The sequence below is a fragment of the Labrus bergylta genome, chromosome 5 (assembly GCF_963930695.1).
Source record: "Labrus bergylta chromosome 5, fLabBer1.1, whole genome shotgun sequence".
Classification (NCBI taxonomy): Eukaryota; Metazoa; Chordata; class Actinopteri; order Labriformes; family Labridae; genus Labrus; species Labrus bergylta.
In genome coordinates, this window is record NC_089199.1 from 25463446 (window position 1) to 25486405 (window position 22960).

General features: G+C 43.7%; 4 protein-coding genes across 6 annotated transcripts in view; 3 read left to right on the plus strand and 1 right to left on the minus strand.

Moving 5' to 3' along the window:
• plekha6 (pleckstrin homology domain containing, family A member 6) overlaps positions 1-12823 on the plus strand; it is a 47818-nt gene extending 34995 nt beyond the window's left edge. The window contains 9 exon segments of the mRNA XM_065955286.1: positions 1184-1351; positions 2221-2287; positions 2956-3059; positions 3596-3754; positions 3895-4047; positions 4178-4311; positions 5547-5695; positions 8957-9064; positions 10202-12823. Of these exon segments, the coding sequence (XP_065811358.1) occupies positions 1184-1351; positions 2221-2287; positions 2956-3059; positions 3596-3754; positions 3895-4047; positions 4178-4311; positions 5547-5695; positions 8957-9054 (1032 nt within the window). The 3' untranslated portion in view covers positions 9055-9064; positions 10202-12823.
• Positions 12824-12897: 74 nt separating this feature from the next.
• LOC136179274 (uncharacterized) lies at positions 12898-13881 on the plus strand. Its single transcript, XM_065955319.1, has one exon. It carries the CDS (start codon positions 12898-12900, stop codon positions 13879-13881), a length of 984 nt encoding a protein of 327 aa, XP_065811391.1.
• A 458-nt stretch (positions 13882-14339) lies between these two features.
• golt1a (golgi transport 1A) lies at positions 14340-18156 on the plus strand. Its single transcript, XM_020659844.3, has 5 exons — positions 14340-14867; positions 16033-16124; positions 17449-17627; positions 17731-17794; positions 17886-18156. The coding sequence occupies exons 1-5, from the start codon at positions 14843-14845 to the stop codon at positions 17913-17915; spliced, it is 390 nt and encodes a 129-aa protein (XP_020515500.2). The 5' UTR covers positions 14340-14842; the 3' UTR covers positions 17916-18156.
• Positions 18157-19712: 1556 nt separating this feature from the next.
• The window catches only part of csf1a (colony stimulating factor 1a (macrophage)), a 32922-nt gene continuing 29674 nt past the window's right edge, over positions 19713-22960 (minus strand). For 2 of the 3 annotated variants that reach the window (XM_065955287.1, XM_065955290.1), the window contains 3 exons: positions 20864-21087; positions 19984-20104; positions 19713-19730 (listed from right to left, as the gene is read on the minus strand). The gene's annotated coding sequence lies outside the window, so the exon portion shown is untranslated. Of the gene's footprint in view, positions 19731-19983; positions 20105-20863; positions 21088-22960 lie in introns of those variants that run through there. The other variant, XM_065955289.1, reaches the window with a different exon arrangement.

The window sequence follows — 22960 nt, forward strand, 5'->3', positions numbered from 1 at the left end:
TGACCTGAAAACGCCGCCATGTTTGAAACTGAAGGTCAGAGTCTGACTCAGCGCTGCGGTAAAACCAGAAAAGCGTTACTCGTTCAGCGCCACTTCCATAGAAGGCTGCGATTGGTGTCTTTTTATTTTACTTTATTTTATTTATATTGAATCAGTTTGGTCCCATTGAGATCAAAAACCTATTTTTTTAAGGGAGACCTGGCCGAGACAGTCAGCAGCAAAATCACAAAGTTAGAGAGAGACAAAGAAACAAAGTACTATTTACAAAACACTCAATCTTACATTAAAATAGAACCATCTATGATCAAATCTAGGAGTCAGTTGTTCAAACAGTCGAGCCAAAACATCAACATCCTGTAGAATCTGCTTCCATGTCTTTTATTTTAGATTTAAAAAACATTTAAGGACACCAGCTCCTTGAGTTTTTAGTCGTTCTGCAGTAGATTCCAGGCTGAGGGTGCAGAATATCCAGAGGACCTTTTCCCAATTTCTGTCCGAGCGTTTGGGACAGAGAGCATAAAGAGGTCCTGAGAAGACAAAGAATACTGTCCGGTACTTCTCTGCATGATAAAAACACATAGATAGAGAGGAAGCAGACCAAAAATGGCCTTAAAGGTGTACCAGTGGAGGAGCCTACTTGGCGCCACATTGTCGTCTTATTGGTACAGACCAATCTAAAAACAACAGAAACTTCTTTACTAAAAGATTTAGGACATTAGGGGAAGAGAGGAGCACTGATTTACAACCAGGCAGTGTGGGGGAGGGCCAACATGTGGAGCACAGCATTCAGAGAGATCCGTCACATTTGACCTTAGGACAGTGAGAAGTAACTGATCAGAGGGTCGGAGCATCCATGATTAAAATGTGGTTTTCAAAGGTCAGACAGATAAGATCGAGCCGTTTAAAGGTTTCTTTAATAATAATAAACGCAGAGCAGAGGGAGTCCGTGAAGGGAAGATAAAAACATGAACCCACAGAGGCAGACCGGTGGTTTTTCATTGTCCTCCGGGTGATTTTCATATCTAACTCCTGACCATGAGCTCCACAGAATCATTCCCATGATGCCTTTCTGCTCTGCTCTTTGCCTGGCTTGTTATCACTCCTCCTGATGCTCAGCACTCTCTCTTCCTCCTCTCCTTTCCTTTCTCCTTTCTCCCTCCTCTCTACCCTTATGGTGGTCTAGGAAAACGTCCCCCCAAGGCCTCCCCTCCCTAAGTCTTACTACCCTTTGGAGCCCTCCTCCACCTTCCCCCCCTCCATCCCCCCCCTGCCCTTTGACAGCACCGCCTGGCTGCACAGCTTGGGTATCGATGAAGGTTACCTAGACGGTGAAGATGGTCTCTTCAGAAAGGTATTTGGGTGTTTCTGTGCCTGTCCTGACCTCGCTCTAACCCACATCCCAACCGTCGTCCACTTTCATTGTTTAAATTCATCACTTCAACCTCATGAGCACCAGGAGACCGTTCCTCACTCCACATGTTGTTCATCCATCCAAACCTCCATTTGTCCAACAGCTCCCCCCATCATCCCCCTGATTATCTCTCTTTCATAACAGGCTGTACATGACCTCCCCGTGTTCTCCCTCCAACGCCTTATTCACAGAAACTCTGCCAGCTGCATGTTCAAACATTAAGTGTGTGTTTCTTTAACTAAGCTCTGACTTCTGCTTCCTGTTGGGAGTTATCCACTCTCCATGTGTCTACGTGTCTAGCTTCTCTGTAGTGACACAAATTTAAATTCAGACTAGTCGACTAGTCTAGTTTAATTCTGCAGGTATAAAATGTCCAATTGGTTAGCAGAGTGTGGCTAACATTAGCAGTGCTAGCTCCACCAGTCGTCCCTGCAGGTTAAACGTGGTCGATATCCCAGTTTAACCCGACACAGCTTACATACAGCTTTATATCCATGTTATAGATCTAAACACTGACAAACAGCTCTGCTCTCTTTTTACTGTGCTTGTTTACATCTGGGTAGTAGAGCAACAGAGCAGGCCCATTAACCAGAGCGTTACAATTTACAAACAGCATTAGCCCGTCCTAGCTGACTAATCATTCTAATGCTAATGGTAGCATCCCGTCCTGTACCTGGATGGTCTCTGTAAAACATGCTGGTTTGATCAGCTCTGTGTGTTTCTATATTCTTGGTTCAGCCCCGTGGCTGGAGACAGTCATGCATAATGAGATGCATGATGGGAAATGATTTCAGTTTTCTGTCTCACAGTTTGGAGAACAGATCATGGGCGATGTGCAGGAGCAGCTCCAGGACCGACAGTCCAGCGTGAACAAAGGTAGGACAGAAGCTTCAGGTAATCTGTGATTGACCTCCTGATCAGCTGATTATAATCCAGAAAATAACTCAAAAGGCTGGAGAGAGACTTGCCTTTACCTCCACCTGCATGTGCACTAGAGATATAGTATCAAACAGTATCCTTAGTGACAACCGAAACACATTTTCACATCTAAACTCCTGAATCTAGATCACTTCATGACTGCTTCTGAAATCCTCCTGACCTGTTCACACATGCACCTCACAGCAGGAGCCTAAGTCCGCTAAGACGTTAGCGGACAAAGAAACAGAATCCTCCATATGACTCTATAATGAGAATATGTGTCTTTCTATCAATGCTACATGTAGTTGAACAGAATCTCAATTTGAACTAAAGAGTGGAGAAGAACATACCAGAGAACAGGAAACATAATGCAGCAGGTTCATTAGAGCACGGAGATGGTATAGGTGGGGTGCAGACAGTCTATGGTCGTGCAGCGATCAAAGGGAATAAACGTCACCACCCCCTCCCACTTGCTCCAGGTGAATTCTCCTGATTATATCCTGCTGCGTTCTCACATCAGCTCACTCTGAGTTTCTGTAAAGTTAGGGTTAGGATTCTGCTCCCTCTATTATCATTGGTTATCATTCAGTTTCTGTTATTAATTAATAATCTTGTGTCTTTGCCAGTTGGTATCGTTCCTCCAAGAACTAAGTCACCGACAGACGAGTCACACATGGGACCAGCTCGAGCTTCTCGGTATAACAGCCGAGCACAGAACGGAATCTCCAGGGTAAGAACTCAACTTTAATAATCAAATCAAAGCTAACACACCACCCAAAGAGTGAAGAATCCAAGAGTCTGGTTCTGATCCAGGTTCTAACTGTGTTTTTAACAGTTGCTGGTTATGATGCATGTTAAAATTGTTTCTGTTTTAAAGGTCATAGTGTAAATGTGCTGCTGGCTCTCGTGGTTAGAGGGGGAGGAGATGCTGGCTCTCATGGTTAGAGGGGGAGGAGCTGCTGGCTCTCGTTGTTAGTGGGGGAGGAGCTGCTTGCTCTCTTGGTTAGAGGGGTAGGAGTTGCTGGCTTTAATGGTTAGAGGGGGAGGAGCTGCTGGCTCTAATGATTAGAGGGGGAGGAGCTGCTGGCTCTAATGGTTAGAGGTGGAGGAACTGCTGGCTCTAATGGTTAGAGGGGGAGGAGCTGCTGGCTCTCGTGGTTAGAGAGGGAGGAGCTGCTGTAATGTAATAATCCTGTTGATTGTGAACATGATGCTAAACTTGTTTAATATCCATTGACGACTGTCCCCTCCCCTTGTCTGTCACAGGAGCGTCCAAAGAGCGCCGTGTTCACTGCCGAGGTCAAATCCAAGATGAGCGTGGAGGAGCAGAATGAGCGAATCAGACGGAACCAGAGCAGCTCTGTGAGGGACAAGAGGCGGAGCCTTAACCTGTCAGGTGGCCAGTCTCCAGCCAACTACAAAGTGGTACGATCCACTATCTGAACCTGGTCTGGGTGCCTCCTGCCTGGGTTCTTTGAAGTCGAGAGAAAGTTTACTCCTCTGTGGAGTGATTTAGCACAAACACAAATACACACTTTTAGTACCTGGACTGTGTGTGTCTGCAGATTCGACGGCGGTTGACGGCCCACGAGATCGACATCAAAGACTTGGAGGCGGCGGTTCGAGGTCAGGGTCTGGAGTCACCTCGGGAGGAAATCGCACGTCTGAGACGGCTGCGGATTGAACCGGACCACTACGAGCTGGACATTGGCAAGGGGGTAAGATCAGTGAGCTGCAGCTTCGCTCTGTGAATGTTTCTCTGTCACATGTTGTTTCTATGTCTGTTTGTGCACACGGCCTCCGTCTGTGTGAATCTATCTTCATGTATAGTCGTCATGTTTGTTGTAGCTGATGGCTCCTGATAAAGTCCTGATCCCGGAGCGCTACCTGGACGTGGAGGATGACACTCCTCTGAGCCCCGAGGAGCAGAAGGAGAAGCAGAAGAAGCTGGAGAGGATAAAGACGCTCATCGCCAAATCAAAGTCCGTTTATTTCAGAGTGTTCTCATATTAAATACCAAACTCTCCTCCAGAACAATCCTGCTACCTGTCTGTCCCTGAACTGTTTCTAATGTCACACTGTTTTCAATCAAATTCAGAAGTTTTAAACTTGATTTACAAAGATGGCGGTGAAAACACAGAGCTGGTGAAGACCTCAAAATGTAACAAAAAAAAATCAAATCTGAATTTGAAACGAATCCATAAATTATATAAGTTAATATTTAAATGTGAAGACTGACTTTTAGTTCATTCATAAGAAAAAGAAGTCAGACAACCTGATTTTAGAGGTTTTTAGCGTGAAGACAAATCATGGAGAAGAAAACATCACGTTATTTAATCTGCGTTATTATTTTAGAAATCTTGTCCTAAAGTAACTCAGATCTGACTCAAACACAGAAAATGTATTTTTATGAGACAAACTCTGTTTTTAAATAAAAGCTTTTTATAGGCCATCAAAAGACACGATGAAACCTGTGAAAGTGACGGCGTGCTTTCCCCTGTTTAACAGCGTTTCCATCTGAAAGACTTAAATATAAAGAGGTCAAGGTCTGCTGGATTTATATCTGCTCATTTTAGCATTAAAACACATCTTATAAACAATCAGTTCAAACCATCATTAACTTAAACAACTTGATCTCTCTTTATGCAGATGATACTGTATTCTCTCTGAAATATCAGTGAGGTTGACACGCTCTATTATTTTGATCAAAAAGTAGCCAGCGGCTGAAGCAGCCCAAACACAAGACCGGCCTGTCGGCAGCAGCCGTCTCGCCGCTATATTTATATTTTTTTGCCATTATCAGCTTTCTCCATAGAGCCTGTAAGCATAGCTTCCAAGCAATAAGGCGGACGTTAAGTTTCGATTCTGGGAGTTAGTTCCCACCCACTGATGTGTGATTGGTCTGTAGCTTCAGTGGTCAAAAATATGAGGAACTAGCATTGTAGTTTCACCCCGCTAACCACAGCAGCTTCCAGTGACGCAAAAATCATAATTTTGCGTCACTGGAAGCTCCTTTCCAGACTCAGAAAAACAAAGATTTCCCATCTCAGGGGAAAATGAGGCTGGGATGCACGACCATTCAAAAATACTACCAGGTTTCTAATGATACAAAGCTTAATGCAAATGGGTGAAGTATCCCTTTAATTATAACCTTAATAAAATCTCTCTCTCTGTTTCTGTCTGTATCTCGGCCTCTCCTCCATCCTTCCTCCATCAGTCTGCAGAACATGGTTCCTGTGCTGGACGGTCCCGTGGAGGGCGTAGCTCCCGTTACCTCCCAGCAGCAGCTGCAGGAGCAGGAGAAGAGAATCGAAATCTCCTGCGCTCTGGCTGCTGAGGCGTCTCGCCGAAGCCGCATTCTGTCTGGTGAGGACCCTCTCCACTCTGCTGCAGGGACACCATGGGCATGCACTGACCCTGCACCGCTAACATCTGCTAACAGCTGCTTACTGCTAACTGCATGTTAACTACTGCCAACTGCTGCTAACTGCTAACTTTTGCTAACTGTTGCTAACTACTGCTAACAGCTGCTAACTGCAGCTAACTACTTCCAGTTGCTGCTAACTGTTGCTGACCAACGCTAACCACTGCTAATTGCTCTGATGCTCTACTTTGTGATTTTAAATCCAAACTGTGCCAAAGACAGGTCAATTAAAATGTTTATAAATGATTATTTTAGCATTGCATCCTCACAGACTTTCATGGAGGGAATTCATTGACAAACTTTACTTTTCAGGTAGTTTTTGTTGACTTGGCTGTTCTTCTTGGTTGGTTATGAAACATTTGACTCACCAGCTGTTCTGCTGTGATCAGAGGATTGTGTGACGTGATGAGTCTGACAGGACCTGATCATAAACAGTGACACAAACAGACCGCTTTACAAGTGTCATGACTTTAAAGAGGCGGAGCTTGTTTGGCTTCCTTGTGATTTGATTGGCTCCTTTCTCCTCGTTGAATCTCTGACAGACAAGCTTCTGTAATACCACCTGTGACCCGTGATGTCACCAAATCTCTCAGTACAGGAACGTACTGTTGTTTTTAATCAAAAGGTTGGTCAATGGTCAGATTAAACTGTGTGACGTGAAGCACATCTGGTCCACTAAATGTGTGTGTTTGTGTTTGTTGTGTTTTAAATCTGTGTGAGACCCTTTAAACCATCACGATGGAGGGATTCTGTTGGTGCACTTTTTCACCCACTACAGGTATGAGTGTAACTGCACTGTCATAAAACAGATAGTGTATTGACATACCCAGCTCGGCTTCAGACTTGGAGCTCTCTGTCCAATATTTCCTCTAGTCCGGCTTCTTGCTCGCTCACGCTCTCTTTTCCCATCTTTCTTTCACACTGTGGGATTCTGTATTATGGTTGTAAATCCAGCTTTGACCCTTAGGTGGAGTCTTGGTTTATGCTCGGCATAAAGACAAGGCTTCAGGTAATTGGAATCAGGTGTGATGGAAGCAAACAAGTGTTTGACCGTGTCAGAGTGTTATCATGGTTTTGGATTGAACCGCTTCATGTCGTATCCTTATTTCAGGTCCAGGAAACGTTGTTTTGTGGATTATTTTAGTCCTTGTGGAAATAAACAAACTGACGTTTTCCAAAGTGAAGATATCACTTTGGCTGCTTGGGACAGTTTTGGGTTGGTTTAAAGTAGTCACTGTGTATTGTTCTGAGATATAAAAACCTTACTGAGGGTTTGGAAAAGAAGGAGTCTGTGTGAACACATAATCCATGAAAACACACAGGTTGCTCTCATTGCTCCCAGTACCTGCAGCTGTGAGCCAGATCTCGTCTCGTCTGTGAGAGTTTGAAGGTCTCCTGTCAGCTCTGCTGCTGAACTCTCCTCCACTTCAGTCTGTGGTCGTGCTCCAGGAGCTCAGCAGGCGAAGTGTTAGATGTTATTACAGCCAACACTGTAAACTGAGGAGTGGATCGTCACAAGGATTTCACAAGGATGAAATATGATGTTCTCTCCTTCATTACTCAGCTCATGTTCATGTTAAAGCTGTATTATGAATGATAATATATGTAGACCAGGTGCTCAGTATTTCACTACATGAAGTCATGATGTCATCATATGTTAATCCTCTCATATTCAGCAGAGACACATGGATCTGTTTAACCCTATGAACACTGCAGCTGAAGCATGAGCTGTTTCTGTCATTCTCTGAGTTTATAACCAAAAATTCTCTGAAACACAAGACAGGTGTGACATGAACATACAGGTCTAACATGAGGACGTACATACAGGTGTGTTGGGGTTTTATCTAGTCAAATTTGGTTATATTATTAATAATTAGCTTTAATTAATTATTAAAATAAATAACAATGTTATTAAACTACGTTTAATTGACTCAGGGGCACCACCCTGAAAAGTGGAAACCAAAATATCACTAAAATCAGTCTCAAATTAGTTACTTAATTACTAATATTATTAATAATTAACAACTGTATTTAATAAATTGAAGGCGTGAAATCTGTACACAAAGCCCTCGCATCCAGCTTATATCACAATGCAAATAAACCAGTAATCACAAACAACTGCTCTCTTAAATTATAACAGAATTTATTTAAGCTATTGCAACATCAATCCAAAATCAATGAACTTAATCAAACAAATAACTATTACAAACTAATCTAAGCAAACAAACATTATCAAGCTAAACTTGTGAATGAGGTGTAAAAGTGTAGTTATCTGTGTGTGTGTGTGTGTGTGTGTGTGTGTGTGTGTGTGTGTGTGTGTGTGTGTGTGTGTGTGTGTGTGGATGAGAGAGAGAGGAGGGAGAGAGAACAAGATAGTGGAGAGAGACAATGCAACATGTGGCTGAGTTCAGTAACTGTTACTTAAACACCAGAAAACCAGTGGCCGGACTTTGATTCAACGGCGGGTACACTGGTCTTTCTGTTTGTGAAAGCCGTTGACTGAAGGTAAACTAGCATAGCATTACATACATAGGCGAACACGGCGGTTCATCACAATAAAACAGATGCAGCAGCTTACAACAGATAATAAACAGAATGTGACGTCTTGTCAACAATGATGCATAATTATCAGTGGTTATAAAAGAAACATCACTATTTCTGAAACTATTTCTGCCCAGACCAAAGCTCTTACTGCTGGTTGTGCACAGTCTCAGGTGGACTCTCAGTCTTACCTGCTGGTTGTGCTCAGTCTCAGGTGGACTCTCAGTCTTACCTGCTGGTTGTGCACAGACTCAGGTGGACTCTCAGTCTTACCTGCTGGTTGTGCTCAGTCTCAGGTGGACTCTCAGTCTTACCTGCTGGTTGTGCTCAGTCTCAGGTGGACTCTCAGTCTTACCTGCTGGTTGTGCACAGACTCAGGTGGACTCTCAGTCTTACCTGCTGGTTGTGCACAGTCTCAGGTGGACTCTCAGTCTTACCTGCTGGTTGTGCACAGTCTCAGGTGGACTCTCAGTCTTACCTGCTGGTTGTGCACAGTCTCAGGTGGACTGCACAGTCTCACATGGACATGTATCATCAGGATACATGGCATCCAGGTAAACCACATGAACAGGTCCTCAGATGTCCGTCCTCTTCCTCAGTGTTGTCTTTCTGATTGCTTCACTCCGTTCACTCCTCTTCCTCCTCCCTCCATCTCATTCCAGCCCAGTGCGTCCCCAGCCCCCCCACCTCCCCGACCAGCCTGGCCCCTCCCCCTTCCTCAGCTGACCTCCCAAACTCTGCCCACATCATGAAGGTGTGAGTCCTACCAGGTGAGTGTGCGACCACCACACCATGTCCCCTCCACCCTCTGCTGCTTTTTCTCCTGATTTCCTCGTGAGCTTCATGATAGCGCACGTTCTGTTCATGTTTACGGGTTTACAAGCTCTGATGTGAATAAAAACCACTTCCTGTTGCAGCAGTGATAACATCAAGGACACTGCTCAATCAGCTAAGCTAAGAGCCAGGAAGCTAAAACTATACCAGAAATGTTTACATTTTATGAGTTCTATGATTTATAATAATTATCTCTCTCCCTCTCCCTCTCCCTCTCTCTCTCTCTCTCTCTCTCTTCTCTCTCTCTCTCTCTCCTCTCTCCTTTCTCCCTCTCTCTCTCTCCTCTCTCTCTCTCCCTCTCTCTCCTGATTTCCTCGTGAGCTTCATGATAGCGCACGTTCTGTTCATGTTTACGGGTTTAAAAGCTCTGATGTGAATAAAAACCACTGACTGTTGCAGCAGTGATAACATCAAGGACACTGCTCGATCAGACGTCTTTTATCAGGAGTGTAGATGATCTGGAGTCTGTTCAGTCCTGATATTGAACCCCTGTTTGGACATGTTCCTGCTTATACCACAAACACCTTCCAAAGAATATAAGGATGTGTTTGTAAACTGGAGATGTTTCCTGTCCGCTCAGCTGGTAGAAGGCTTCAGCTAAGCTAAGAGCCAGGAAGCTAAAACTATACTATAAATGTTTACATTTGATGAGTTCTATAATTTATAATAACTCTCTATCTCCCTCTCTCTCTCTCTCCTCTTTCCCTCTCTCTCTCTCTCTCTCCCTCTCTCTCTCTCTCCCTCTCCTCTCTCTCTCCTCTCTCTCCCTCTCTCCTCTCTCTCCCTCTCCCTCTCTCTGTCTCTCTCTCTCCCTCTCTCTCTCTCCTCTCTCTCTCTCCCTCTGTCTCTCCTCTCTCTCTCTCCTCTCTCTCCTCTCTCTCTCCCCCCCTCTCTCTCTCTCCTCTCTCACTCTCCCTCTCTCTCTCTCCCTCTCCCTCCCTCCCTCTCTCCTCTCTCTCCCTCTCCCTCTCTCTGTCTCTCTCTCTCCTCTCTCTCCTCTCTCTCCCTCTCTCTCTCTCCTCTCTCTCCTCTCTCTCTCTCTCTTTCTCCCTCTCCTCCCTCTATCTTTGTAGCTCAAGCCCTGGCGGCCGTGAAGTTTGATGGGGCGTCTTTCTGAGGACCACTGGACGAACTGAACGAGAAAGATAGACTTTTTATTTTCTTTAGCACCTAAACTGACTCAACAGAAGCACTGGGGTACATTTACAAACCCATCAAGAAGCTAAAGGACTTCTGACCCCCCAACACACACACATACACACAATAACCTCTGATCCCTCCAACCCTGACGGTCTCCCACTGTGTGAGGCTGCAGATTGACCAGCTGTGTGATTCACCATTTAGCTCAGGACACAAAGATTACAGATGTTGCTAGGTCACTATGTTGATGATGGCGTGTTTTAAACTCTGAGAACTGAGGTCTGATGGATCCGGGGAGTATTGCATGTGAGAGGACCAGGCGGGAGAAGAACAAGGAGGACATATTAAAGAAGACGAGGACCATGAAGGTTTCATTATCATTTCATGTTGGAGAGAGAGGAGGGGGCTCAGTCTGAGGGTCTCTGGAGGGTTTGATCTCTGGAGTGTTTGAGCGTCACATCTCTGATAAATAATGCGGTGCAGTTACCGCCAACTCTCAGCAGACGACCATGTTTACACTCAGCCTAACTGTGCGTAGCTGTTAGCGACCCCTGTTGGTGAGTTAGCCTCTTTTTACAATGAGGCTGATTCACAGAGAAAGAGATGATTGCTCCCCAAATGACTGAATAACGGATCATTTAAATACAAGCAGCTCTTCAGAGATTCAGACCCTCAGAGTGAAACCTCTCATCAAGTGTATAGATCTAATGACTTACCTGAACTCACTGTGACATCTGTTTCACCACCCCCCCCCCCCCCCCCCCCCCCGCCCTCCCACCACCACCCATCCCAGTAAAATGCTCGTTTTTTTATCTGTATACACCGACTCTTCTGATTGGTTCACCTGGGTTTTTTTTCACTCCCTTATATCAGAGGGGTCCTCTAAGTGAGCAGCTCCTCTCTCTGTATGTTTGTTTGTGGGTCATCATGACAGCACTCAGGCCCCTCCCCCTTCCATCAAGGCTGTTTATGTGTTCGGTACGTTGATTCTTTTTTATACCACAAGTTTTCAAACGCTCTTTTCTTTAATGGATCGATAGAATCAAAAAGTGCTGAAGCTCTCTAAATGACACGGACCTTTACCCAAACGTCCCCGTGTTTTCGATTCTTCTTAGAACCATCTCAAAGGTCGTAGTGGTGGTCGGACCCTCCGCTGGTCGTGTGCGTTTGTAAAGCGTAGGTTAGAAAGTGATTACGTTGGATCTGTGGAAGTGAAACTAGAAGTGACCTTAGAAGACATGTTGTTTATCATATCGTTCTATTCCTGAACTCATGCAGTGCCATTCGTCTGACGTTTATTCATCTCCTGAACTCTGGAGGAGCTGCAGCTCGAGCAGTCAGCGTTAAATAAGATCGATGTTTACAGACGACTATAAATCATTCATCTGGATCAGAACACGATGAAAACACGTTCATTCTCTTCTGAAAGGATTTATTTCTGATGTTTATGATTTTGTCTGATAAATAAATTAAATCAGTGTTTCTTGTTGTAATACTCAATTCAGCCACTAGAGGCTGAAATAAAATGCTAAAATTAGTTGTTTTTTTTTTTTTACGTGAAAATGTTTTTAACCAGCAGAAATGTTTTTATACACAATGATCACAAAGTCAAATTAAACTTTAAGGAACTCTTCAGAATTCATCCCTCCGGGCTTCCGTACTTCAAAACAAACTACTTCTCTAATAAAATGCCCTGTTGAGTTTTTTGTTTCGTATATTTTTAATTTGTGAACTGCAGCCATCGATCAAAGTTTCACTGAAATGTGTTTTTAAGGAATAATTAATCAGAATCTTATTTAATTTCTCAGTTTGAGGACCTGTTAGTGTGAAGGTCATCTCTTTGCTGAAGCTTCCTCCAGATGTAAACATTCTGACCCTCCACACACACACACACAGACACACACACACACACATACGCGCACACACACACAGACACACACAACCTGTTACGTATATCTCTGCTGCCTCAATGTTGTTCAGTCGGTCATGTTGTTTGTAGAAAGCGTTCAGACTCGGAGCCCCTCCCCCCTCATGTACGAAATAAAGTTTAAATAAAGTTTTTCTGACTCGGACGCCGGTCTGAGGCGGGCGCAGTGACGGCGTTCATTTTATGTGCAAACAGGATTTCAGAGAAAACGTCTATTTTTGTTTGAGTTTTGTAAGAAGGGAACGTGTCTGCAGAGCCAGGGAGTATTTTTTTAGCTGCATGGAGATTTGAAGACAGGTTTATACTCGGGGTTCAGTTTGACGCTCTTCACACAGGGGGCGTGTTTGAGGAACACTGGCACTACGACGGCAGAACTTTGATATTTTTGGATCTTTTTGAACGTGTTGCAGACAGACAGCTCGAAGAAGAGTTCATCTTTGATACCACATGTAGCATCTGTTCAGTGTAACCAGTGTACATAATGTTTTCCAGTATATCTGCACATGTAACCACTGCTCCTCTGGGGGAAATACACAAACTGCTTGATCTATGCAAATGTTAAAAAACAGACAAATAATATGACGCTTGCAATAAAGTGAATGTAAACAAACCAAGTGTTTCTCTAGAAGCTTCTGACTCCTCCAGTGTTTGTTTGACCTCTGCTGCCTGAATGATGATCTATATTTACTGCTCCTCGTGTCCATGAAAAAGTTCACTGCCAAAAAACTACTCACCAACATACCCCTCCCCTCCCCCATCACCAACATACCCCTTCCCTCCCTCATCACCAACATACCCCTTCCCTCCCTCATCACCAACATACCCCTCCCCTCCCCCATCACCAACATACCCCTTCCCTCCCCCATCACCAACATACCCCTTCCCTCCCTCATCACCAACATACCCCTTCCCTCCCTCATCACCAACATACCCCTCCCCTCCCCCATCACCAACATACCCCTCCCCTCCCTCATCACCAACATACCCCTTCCCTCCCTCATCACCAACATACCCCTTCCCTCCCTCATCACCAACATACCCCTCCCCTCCCCCATCACCAACATACCCCTTCCCTCCCTCATCACCAACATACCCCTCCCCTCCCCCATCACCAACATACCCCTTCCCTCCCTCATCACCAACATACCCCTTCCCTCCCCCATCACCAACATACCCCTTCCCTCCCTCATCATCAACATACCCCTTCCCTCCCTCATCACCAACATACCCCTTCCCTCCCTCATCACCAAAATACCTCTCCCCTCGCCCATCACCAACATACCCCTCCCCTTGTCCGCTGTCACCAACATACCCCTCCCCTCGCCCGCTGTCACAAACATACCCCTCCCCTTGTCCGCTGTCACCAACATACCCCTCCCCTCCCCATCACCAACATACCCCTCCCCTTGCCCGCTGTCACCAACAGATCCCTCCCCTCGCCCACTGTCACCAACATACTCCTCCCCTTGCCCGTTGTCACCAACATACTCCTCCCCTTGCCCGTTGTCACCAACATACTTCTCCCCTTGCCCACTGTCACCAACATACTCCTCCCCTTGCCCGCTGTCACCAACCGATCCCGCCCCCTCCAAAAACACAAGGACCATAAGGATTACCAACCAATATAAGAGAAGGAACACAGAGACTAAACACAGGGGGGCGATGGGAGTCTGTCTCCTGCAGTGAGTCAGTCCCCATAGAGCTCCATGTTAAAATGTCCAACTTTACAGCTGCAGTTCCTCCAGTGTCCACTAGAATTGCCCCCCGGGGGACAAATAAAGTTTTTGGAATTGAATTGAATTGAATTGAGAGTCTGTCTCCTGCAGTGAGTCAGTCCCCATAGAGCCCCATGTTAAAATGTCCAACTTTACAGCTGCAGTACCTCCAGTGTCCACTAGAGTCTGTCTCCTGCATTGAGTCAGTCCCCATAGAGCCCCATGTTAAAATGACAAACTTTACAGCTGCAGTTCCTTCAGCATCCACGAGAGTCTGTCTCCTGCATTGAGTCAGTCCCCATAGAGCCCCATGTTAAAATGACAAACTTTACAGCTGCAGTTCCTCCAGTGTCCACGAGAGTCTGTCTCCTGTAGTGAGTCAGTCCCTTTAGAGCCCCACGTTAAAAACAGTTTGGGTCTCTAGAGCTTATTTCTCTCTTCAACTGTATGGGCTGAATGTTTATACAACTCACCAGTATACATTATATTAAGGCTTGAAGAAGATATTTACCTTTTATCTGTGCTGGGTTTGATTGAAGCTCTGAATAAATTTGAACTAACCAGGAAATTTACACCTGATAACAGTTAAATACATTCAATACATCTGTGACTGATGACATCACTCAGTTGGGTCATTGTGCGCCTGCTCAGGTTAATGATCACACTCTGACAGCATCAATGCACAAAGGTCAAAACTGAGGGAGGAGACACACAGTTTTACCTTTACAGACACACATACCCGAGAGAGACTCCCTCACACATTAGCGACACGATTATACCTGAGAGAAACGATTATACCTGAGAGACACGATTATACCTGAGAGAAACAATTATACCTGAGAGAATCGATTATACCTGAGAGAAAGAGGTTTATACACCTATCACAGACTCACACACGGGGGGACAGTCCAGAGGCCGGGAGGACTGTCATCATGGCTGTGGTCACAGAGCTGCAGAGTAAGTGTTACACTGTAAACGTGTTGTGTTTTTTACTACTCAATCAATTCATCAATCTTCATTTGTTTAGCTATGCAGATACTTTGCAAATAGAACAAACTCTTTGTTGTATAACCAAAGATCCAACATTAATACTCCACGAGCACTAAGCAACATTTAGCAAGGTTACAGTGGAGAGGAAAGACTGCCTTTGAGACCTGTAACAACTTGGAGCAGAACCAGATTCATGATGAACAGGCAGAAACCTGGATCAGAACCAGACTCATGATGAACAGGCAGAAACCTGGAGCAGAACCAGACTCATGTTGAACAGACAGAATCCTGTAACAGAACCAGAATCATTTTTCTAAAGGTCCATTTAGAAATTTGTCCCAAGTTGTCCCAGGTTATAAGGCGGGCAGAGTCAGTGGCATCTTTTTAATCACTTCTTAAAACTCACTTTTACAGACTTGCTTTTATGTGATTTTATGTGATCTATCCCTTCCTTTTATTAATTTTATTGCTTTTAACCTTTTTATCTTTCTCTTCTTTAAATGTTTTAGCCTTTATATGTATCCCTTCCTGTATTAATTTTACTGCTCTTTTTAAATTCCTACTCCTTTTATCGTTTAACTCTTCAGCTCTCTGTTGCTTTATTCATTTAACCAATGTCCCGTTTATCCCTTCTTTTTATCTTCATTCTGTGTTTACAGCCTGTGATGTGATGTCGTCCCACTCTCCCTCAATTTTAATTTTGTTCTCTCCTGATTGATTTTAAACTAATTACCTGCCTGTTGACTCGATATTATTCCTGTTATTTGCATTTTTGCCCTCTCTGTTGATCTCTGTTCTGTTGTTGTTTTGCTGTATTTGCTCTGTCTGTCACAGCATTTTGTAAACATTTGTTTTTAAAGGTGCTATATAAATAAAGATATTATTATTATTATAATTTGACAGATCAAGACTGTGTTTTTTCGAAAGTGTCTTCAATAGATCAGGAACACAGACAGAACCGATGGATGAGTTCATGACACTTAGAATAGCAAGATTTCTTTAATAAAATATTTGATGGATGGATGGGTGGATGGAAGGATTGATTGATTAATCGACTGACTGTCTGATTGATTGATTGATTGATTGATTGATTGATTGTCTGATTGATAGATTGATTGATTTTCTGTTACAGAAATAGGGATGGGACTGATGGGGTTCGGGATGTTCTTCCTGCTCTTTGGTGTGTTGTTGTACTTTGATTCAGTCCTGCTGGCTTTTGGGAACGTAAGTACACTTTAACAAAAACTTCTTTAAAATGTTTTTTTAAATATGTTTCTTTAAAATGTTTTTTTAAATATGTTTTGGTGCCTTTATTTGAGAGACAGGACATTGGATGGAGTAGGAAATCAGAGAGAGAGAGAGAGTGACATGCAGGAAAGGAGCCACATGTCGAATTGGGAAACAGGCTGCCCGCTCTCAGAGTCAATAGCGTCTGTACATGGGGTGCTCAAACTAACCACTTTGCCATCAGCCCTTAAATGATACTTCTCTTTTTGACTTTTTGAAACATTAAGTGTTTTCTGCTGTGTTTCAATCCTTTGATACAAAGAATATAAACGTAACTCCCAAGGTCAGATCTACTTTCTCCTAGATGTAGTTCCTGAGGGGTCTCTTTAAGGTCAGGTCTCTCTCTTATAGGTCTTGTTCCTGAGTGGTCTCTTTAAGGTCAGGTCTTGTTCCTGAGGGGTCACTTTAAGGACAGGTCTCTCTCTTATAGGTCTTGTTCCTGAGGGGTCTCTTTAAGGTCAGGTCTTGTTCCTGAGGGGTCTCTTTAAGGTCAGGTCTTGCCACTTATAGGTCTTGTTCCTGAGGGGTCTCTTTAAGGTCAGGTCTCGTCTCTTATAGGTCTTTTTCCTGAGGGGTCACTTTAAGGTCAGGTCTCGTCTCTTATAGGTCTTGTTCCTGAGGGGTCTCTTTAAGGTCAGGTCTCATCTCTTATAGTTCTTGTTCCTGAGGGGTCTCTCTAAGGTCAGGTCTAGTCTCTTATAGGTCTTGTTCCTGAGGGGTCTCTTTAAGGTCAGATTTTGTTCCTGAGGGGTCTCTTTAAGGTCAGTCCTCGTCTCTTATAGGTCTTGTTCCTGAGGGTCTCTTTAAAGTCAGGTCTTGTTCCTGAGCGGTCTCTTTAAGGTCAGTTCTCGTCTCTTATAGGTCTTGTTCCTGAGGGGTCTCTTAAAGGTCAGATCTTGTTCCTGAGGTGTCTCTTTAAGGTCAGGTCTCGTCTCTTGTAGGTCTTGTTCCTGAGCGGTCTCTTTAAGGTCAGGTCTCGTCTCTTATAGGTCTTGTTCCTGTGGGGTCCCTCTAAGGTCAGACCTTGTTCCTGAGGAGTCTCTTTAAGGTCAGGTCTCGTCTCTTGTAGGTCTTGTTCCTGAGGGGTCTCTTTAAGGTCAGATCTTGATCCTGAGCGGTCTCTTTAAGGTGAGGTCTTGTCTCTTATAGGTCTTGTTCCTGAGTGGTCTCTTTAAGGTCAGGTCTTGTTCCTGAGGGGTCTCTTTAAGGTCAGGTCTTGTTCCTGAGGGGTCTCTTTAAGGTCAGGTCTCGTCTCTTATAGGTCTTGTTCCTGAGTGGTCTGATGTTGATCGTGGGCGTGAGGAGGACGGCTCAATTCTTCTTCCAGAGACACAAATTTAGAGGTTCCTTCTTCTTCCTGGGGGGCGTGGCCTTGGTGCTCTGCCGCTGGCCAATCATCGGCATCCTAGTGGAGAGTTATGGCTTTGTGCTTTTATTCAGGTCAGTCACAGACGAAGATTCACTTCAAGTAATAATAATAAAGTCTAGATTTATGTTATTATTCTCATAATGCTTAAATACGTTTGTTCGTATCTCGCCGCAGGTCATTCTTCCCAATGGCGCTAAGCTTTGTGCTGTCAGCTGTCAACATCCCGTTTCTTAATGTGGTGAGTCCTGTTCCCACACAAACACACATTAAGAACATAAAACTATTTTTACTGAAGAACACAGATTGAAATCTGGTTTCTGGTGTTTCAGATGTTTCCCAGCAGCTCGTCGATGGTCTGAGCCATGAAGAAGGAGAAGTGACGCTTACCTGCTAACCCCTAACCCCCTAATCCCCTAACCCCTGACCCTTCATAAGTTTACATTCAAAACCATCAGACAAATAAAATAATGATTTATAAATATTTAACCTACTCGTCTGCATGCTGATTTCTGAATCTTCAGACCTTGTGTGACACCAGAGTCAAATTATAATGTGTATGAATGTTTTTAAATCTAGATATTAAAATGAATTTTACATTCAGATTTGTTTTGAAACTTTACTTCAGTCAGGTTACACCTGGACAGGTGGTCTGACACAAACAGACCCAGCAGGACTTTTGGTTACCATGGAGTTCTCAGGACTATGAAGGTGGTTCACATCTTACCTGGGTAGATCACCATGGTAACGCATGTTAAACACCTGACCTGCTGAGGAGCAGGTTATGTTTGGATGTGTGTCGGCCTCAGGCCAGTAGGGGGCTGACAAACTTTAAACCACAGCAGTGGCTCAAAATGTACAATTGTTGCAATGACAGTAGGAAACCTCCCTAAGGGCCCCCATTTGACTGCAGCCAGTCTGAGACTTAAAGATCATATCACAAAGATTACAAATCAAAAGTTGAAACAGAGATTAAATTAAAGTTAAAGCCAAATTTCGAAAGTGATGCTAACGATCTGCTGAGACTTTTTAAATTCGGTTTGTGGTGAAAATCCTGTTAAATATTTTTTCTCTATTGAAATTTAAAATCACGTTTGATCGGTTATAAATATTTAACTCACAGAGTTTTAGACAATTCAACGAATATTTTAATGTTGATGCCTCAAACATAAATCAACAGATAAATAAAGATTTATTTAATTTTTGTCAAAATAAAAACCTTGAGTCAGACTCACGACACAAAGATTTAATTTAAATTCATCTCAAGACAACTTTTAATAAAATCATGATTAAATCTGTTGAAGTGCGGGGGCGCTGGTGGCGCACGCCCTATGTACCGAGGCTATAGTCCTCCAAGCTGGCGGCCCGGGTTTAAATCCAGCCTGTGGCTCCTTTCCCGCATGTCATTCCCTACTCTCTCTCCCCCATTTCTGACTCTATCCACTGTCCTATCTCTCAATTAAAGGCCCCAAAAGCCCAAAAATATAATATATATATATATAGATATGTGTGTATATAAAATAATCTTTAAAAAAAAAAGAATAAATCTGTTGAAGTGGGGTGATGACACATTACACAGTTTAAAATTGTATTTTATTTTTTATTTTATTGTTCAGCCACTCACATTATTCATTTATATTCAAGGTGATGAAATGAAAACGAGGAGAAATCAGGAGTGCTGTCTCTTCCCGTATCTTAGACCGAAGGAGTTCAGGTTGTACGAGTTCCCGTCTTGGCGTTTAGCGATGGTTTTAGGACGGAGGAGGTCACACATCCTCCATCCTGTCCCTGGGAACTTTCCATCAGCAGATTGCTCCTTTTCACCACATAAACTCCCAGAAGTCTTTGCTGCTGGCTCGATGGATGAGCGGCTGAGACCTCTCAGAGCGTTAAGGATTTCCTGTTCTGATCGACGACAACACAAAGAAGTTTCTATTCACGTTTTTATAGATTTACGCTCTACATTTATATTTCTATGAACCTTCATGAACACTCGGTGTATTAAAATGTACAAAGTGAATTGTTCTGTAAATGTTATACAGTATAATACAGTAAACATTAATAACAGTATAATAGGAACCTTCGGTGTGGGTTGAAGTAAGACTGACAGAGATGTCTGCACACAGAGCCGCCGCCGCCGCCATTACAATGACCATCAGCCCGTTCATCGTCACGGTCTGCAGACGTACGGCATGAGAAACATTCAAAAATAAAAACCTGCGTAGAGCCTGAACATACTAACATGCTAACGTGCTAACATGCAAACAGTAATGGTCATCGTAGAGTCAGAATAAATCAGATATCTTTCAGCTCCTGTGAAAACAGGAAGTCTGCAATGAGCTTCAAGTAAACAAGAATAAAGAATTTTATTTAAAATGTTTTCATAACGTCTAACCTCAGTGTGATGAGGTCTGAGGATGATGTACGTACATGAAGAGGTAAAAACACACGGAGGTCACTGATGCACGGTCCTTAGTCTGTATGATAAACAGGTATACACTTCACACACAGCCTGGTCGCTAGGTAACGCCTCACAGTGACCTCAAACGTCCTGCAGAGATTAAAACTTTATTTGATCAATAATTCATCACAGCTGGAGACGTTTAAATGTCACAAAGATCAAAGTTTATATGTAAATGTAAACAAAAATATATTCAGAGATCAAACCTCTTCAGCTGGAGTCACATTCAAATTTATTACTAAAATATAAATAAAACCGTTTTAATGTTGAATATAAAACATTAAACATCAAAGGATTAAAACACATTTACGGTAAACATTTACGGTAAAGTATTATAACTTTGTTTTTCTGTTGAAATTAGAATAATTGTTAAATTATTTTAAATTCAGAAGTTATTTCTCACATGGATAAAAATAATTGAAGTTATTGTCTATGATTAATTCTTGTTTTGTCTTTATTCAAACTTTAATGTTTCAAAATGTCTTTAAGGATCTGCTCGCTGTATTAAAATTAAAAACACGGTTTATAAAGCGCCAAATAAAACAAGACTGAATGAAAGAGTTAATAATAAAAACACAAAGATGTAAAGTATTTAACTGTCCCCACAAATCATTAAATAACAACCATCATATCTATTTTATTATTATTATTCTGCATTCCAAAGATTTAAAAATAACTAAAATAATGAAAAACTAAATACAAGATTCAATCCGTTTCACATTTTGTTTTTGTCCTCAGAATCAGTCGGTTCAAACGCAGGTCCACAGTTTGTCACATAAACAAGTCTTCTCTCACACACACACATACACAGACACACACACGCAGAGACAGAACAAGTGGTGGACTTACCTTAGAGCTGACTGAGACTCCCTGACCTTCCTCCTGGACCTCTGCTCTCTTTTATAGGGTGACACTTCCTGCGTCATTCTGTGTGTGTGTGTGTGTGTGTGTGTGTGTGTGTGTGTGTGTGTGTGTGTGTGTGTGTGTGTGTGTGTGTGTGTGTGTGTGTGTGTGTGTGTGTGTCACATTCCTCGCTCGGTCTCTGTAATGAGCTCTGTGGTCAGACAAAAGGCCTGCAGGTCACAGAGAAAGTAAAACAGGAAATAAAATAGAAACTAAAAATACAAGCAGCACATCTTTTTTCTTTGACCTCAGAAAGGATCTGTAATCTTTTCCAGCAAACTCCTCATATATAATGATCCATTTTTAAACAACTCCTAAAAATCCTAAAAACACTACACAAAACCCGTCATTACGCCCACTCTGCTGTTTCACACTGAGACCAACACACAGCTGCATGTTTCTGACCCACAACCAGATCGGCCGACAATATACCCAACCCTTCATCTGCCTCGCTCACGTGTGTTCACTGACAGCATGTTCACTCTGCGATGTGTTCACTGACGGCATGTCCACTATGACGTGTTCACTGACGGCATGTCCACTATGATGTGTTCACTGACGGCATGTCCACTATGACGTGTTCACTGACGGCATGTTCACTCTGCGATGTGTTCACTGACGGCATGTCCACTATGACGTGTTCACTGACGGCATGTCCACTATGATGTGTTCACTGACGGCATGTCCACTATGACGTGTTCACTGACGGCATGTCCACTCTGCGATGTGTTCACTGACGGCATGTCCACTATGACGTGTTCACTGACGGCATGTCCACTATGATGTGTTCACTGACGGCATGTCCACTATGACGTGTTCACTGACGGCATGTCCACTCTGCGATGTGTTCACTGACGGCATGTCCACTATGATGTGTTCACTGACAGCATGTCCACTATGATGTGTTCACTGACAGCATGTCCACTCTGCGACGTGTTCACTGACGGCATGTCCACTATGACGTGTTAACTGACGGCATGTCCACTATGACGTGTTAACTGACGGCATGTCCACTATGACGTGTTCACTGACGGCATGTCCACTATGACGTGTTCACTGACGGCATGTCCACTATGATGTGTTCACTGACAGCATGTCTACTATGCGACGTGTTCACTGACAGCATGTCCACTCTGACGTGTTCACTGACGGCATGTCCACTCTGCGATGTGTTCACTGACAGCATGTCCACTATGACGTGTTCACTGACGGCATGTCCACTATGATGTGTTCACTGACGGCATGTCCACTCTGCGATGTGTTCACTGACAGCATGTCCACTATGACGTGTTCACTGACGGCATGTCCACTATGATGTGTTCACTGACGGCATGTCCACTATGACGTGTTCACTGACGGCATGTCCACTCTGATGTGTTCACTTACGGCATGTCCACTCTGATGTGTTCACTGACGGCATGTCTACTCTGCGACGTGTTAACTGACGGCATGTCCACTATGACGTGTTCACTGACGGCATGTCCACTCTGATGTGTTCACTGACGGCATGTCCACTCTGCGACGTGTTCACTGATGGCATGTCCACTATGATGTGTTCACTGACGGCATGTCCACTCTGCGACGTGTTCACTGACGGCATGTCCACTCTGCGACGTGTTCACTGACCGCATGTCCACTCTGCGACGTGTTCACTGACCGCATGTCCACTCTGCCATGTGTTCACTGACAGCATGTCCACTCTGCGATGTGTTCACTGACTGCATGTCCACTCTGCGATGTGTTCACTGACTGCATGTCCACTCTGCGATGTGTTCACTGACAGCATGTTCACTCTGCGATGTGTTCACTGACTGCATGTCCACTCTGCCATGTGTTCACTGACGGCATGTCCACTATGACGTGTTCACTGACAGCATGTCCACTATGATAACTAAAATAATGAAAAACAAAATACAAGATTCAATCCGTTTCACATTTTGTTTTTGTCCTCAGAATCAGTCGGTTCAAACGCAGGTCCACAGTTTGTCACATAAACAAGTCTTTTCTCACACACACACACACATACACACACACAGACACACA